Here is a 2500-nt window from a genome sequence, read left to right on the forward strand (position 1 = left end):
CCTGCCTGCTGCCGGCTGAGCCGGCTGCCGGCAGGAGCCCCCATCTGTCTTTGAACGTTCTTCAGCCCTCCCTTGGACTGCCTTCCCTATCCATGCTACCAATATGGATGAGATATGGTCGGATGGAAGCCCAAATATAACTCCCCCTTCTATTTGAACCCTCATTCCGGATGTAGGCCGGCAAGGCTGAGCCTTTGCCTTCCTCCATCCTTCTTTTCCTTTACATTTCTCCATTCTGGGCCAACTGCCTGAGCCCAAAACCTAGGAAATATAATTGTATCCAAATGACAAACAAGAAAGTAGAATGCTATCTAAATGATAATTATATCCAAATGGTAAACTAGAAAATATAATTATATCCAAATGATAACCTTGACAGTAGAATTATATACAAATGAATCACTATGATACAGAATTAAATCTGAAATATAAACTATAAGATAAAATTATATCTAAATGATAAACTAGAAAATAGAATTATCCTCAAATGATAAACAAGAAAATAAAATTACATCCAAATGATAAATTTGAAAATAAAATCATATCAAAATGAAAAACTAGAAAATAATATTATATCCAAATAATTAACTATAAAAGAATGCAATCAGTGACCTATCTCACCTGTTTCCCGTTGATCTGCCAGGTCAGTTGAGCTGGTGGAAGTGACCTGGCTGATGTGCAGGTCAATCTGGCCAGGTCACCTATGTGGTACTCATGCTGTGTACCGTGGATGAGCGGTTTTTCCTCGGGGACGACTGGGTGGAGAGAAAAAGATAATTAGATTTAATGTTTCATTGGTTATAGAGAGAGAGAGAGAGAGAGAGAGAGAGAGAGAGAGAGAGAGAGAGAGAGAGAAGAGAGAGAGAAGTATGAAATATAATTTTTGTTTACCTGTTAATAAAAATAATAATAATAATAATAATAATAATAATAATAATAATAATAATAATAATAATAATAATAATAATAATAATATTACTATTATTATGTGAGTGGGATATTTCAGACCCTTAAAACATTGAAGATATGCTGAAGTTCAAGCTCTAAAAGTTCGATATCACAAATACGAAGGGCTCTAAGACAAAAGTTGACAATAATATTCGCTTTTACCCCCAATTATTATTATTATTATTATTATTATTATTATTATTATTATTATTATTATTATTATTATTTTTATTATTATTATGTTTTTGGGTAGTAGACCCTGTTTCTGGGAAGTTTTATTAAAAATAATTACTGCCTCAGTTGCATTGATCTTATACTTTACCTTATCAATGGCTCTTATTATCTTCTTCTCAGGATTACTGAATACAGCCAATAATTGAGCAAGAGTCATCCTTCATGGTGGGTAGTCAAATTCAGGAATCCTTGCAAATTAAGGTTTTAATATAAAGTTTACATGTTAGGTAAAATTTACAAGTCGGGTAAAAGAATACAGAGAAAAAGCTGTGCGTTTCAGAAGTGCTATCTCCCTTTTTTCAGGCTAGAGTGGTAGAAACGATGATAGATGCATCCTTATATATGGAAATTCTCTCTTAGGTAGATAGGCAGCTAATTTAAAGTGGCTGCCTCGGACGTCGTGGGGAGAGTAAATAGTCTTGTTGATAGAATGGTGGATTCTCATTGGCTAAGGTGCTCGCCCTGAGCAGCTCTAGTTCAATCAGACTGCCTTCCCACTCACTCATGGCTGATGTGTCCCCATCTTGTCCTCTGGCAGCTGGGCACTGATTGGTGGAAGCGCTCACCGAGAGGGTATACAGACTAGGCAGGCTCTCCTGTAGCTGATCAAAAGTGTCTTGGTCGGTGGTGTCTTGATCGGTAGACTTGTCTCGGTTGGAAATGTCATGGTTGGTAGCGTTACTCCTCATTGTATTGTTCCTGTGACAGGAGGAGAGAAAGAACATTTCCTGGGTAGAATTAAGTGCCGGTTTTTCTCTCTGTATAAGTAATGTTTCAAGTATTCGAAGTCTTCTGCTATCTGCAGCATGGCCCATTATCTTAGTGTTTTTAATTATTTCCTCACGTTTAATGTTGTTCTTGTAGACGTGCAGGGCATAAGCTCTTATAGTGCCTGGATGAACGTGACAGGACAATTCTGCCTTAGGCAAAGAGGCAGTGAATTTACATTGGTTACCTTGGGTGTCATGGTCAGAGTAAATACTGGGATTGGTAGGGATGCCAAGTCCTCATTGGCTAAGCCACTCGCCGAGAGCAGTTGTAGTTCAGGCAGACTGCCTTCCTACTCAATCATGGATGATGAGTCGCCAGCTTGTCCTCCAGCACCTGGGCTCTGATTGGTGAGAGCGCTTGCCGGGAGTATATCAAGACTAGGCAGGGTGTCCAGTCGCTGACTAAAGTGGTCTTGGTTGGTAGTGTCTTGATCGGTAGAATTGTCTTGACTGTAGATCTCATGATTTGTAAGGTTACTTCTCAGTGTGTTGTTCCTTTGACAGGGAGGAAGAAGGAACATATCCTGGGTAGTGTTGAGTGTCGGTTT

General features: G+C 38.8%; 1 protein-coding gene across 1 annotated transcript in view; it reads right to left on the reverse strand.

Annotated features, from left to right (window-relative positions):
- LOC137626796 (uncharacterized) overlaps positions 1 to 2500 on the reverse strand; it is a 51724-nt gene that overhangs the window by 6871 nt on the left and 42353 nt on the right. The window contains exon 5 of the mRNA XM_068357783.1: positions 622 to 755. Within this exon, the coding sequence (XP_068213884.1) occupies positions 622 to 755 (134 nt within the window). The remainder of the gene's footprint in view (positions 1 to 621; positions 756 to 2500) is intronic.

This window comes from Palaemon carinicauda, chromosome 34, assembly GCF_036898095.1.
Source record: "Palaemon carinicauda isolate YSFRI2023 chromosome 34, ASM3689809v2, whole genome shotgun sequence".
NCBI classification, from domain to species: Eukaryota; Metazoa; Arthropoda; class Malacostraca; order Decapoda; family Palaemonidae; genus Palaemon; species Palaemon carinicauda.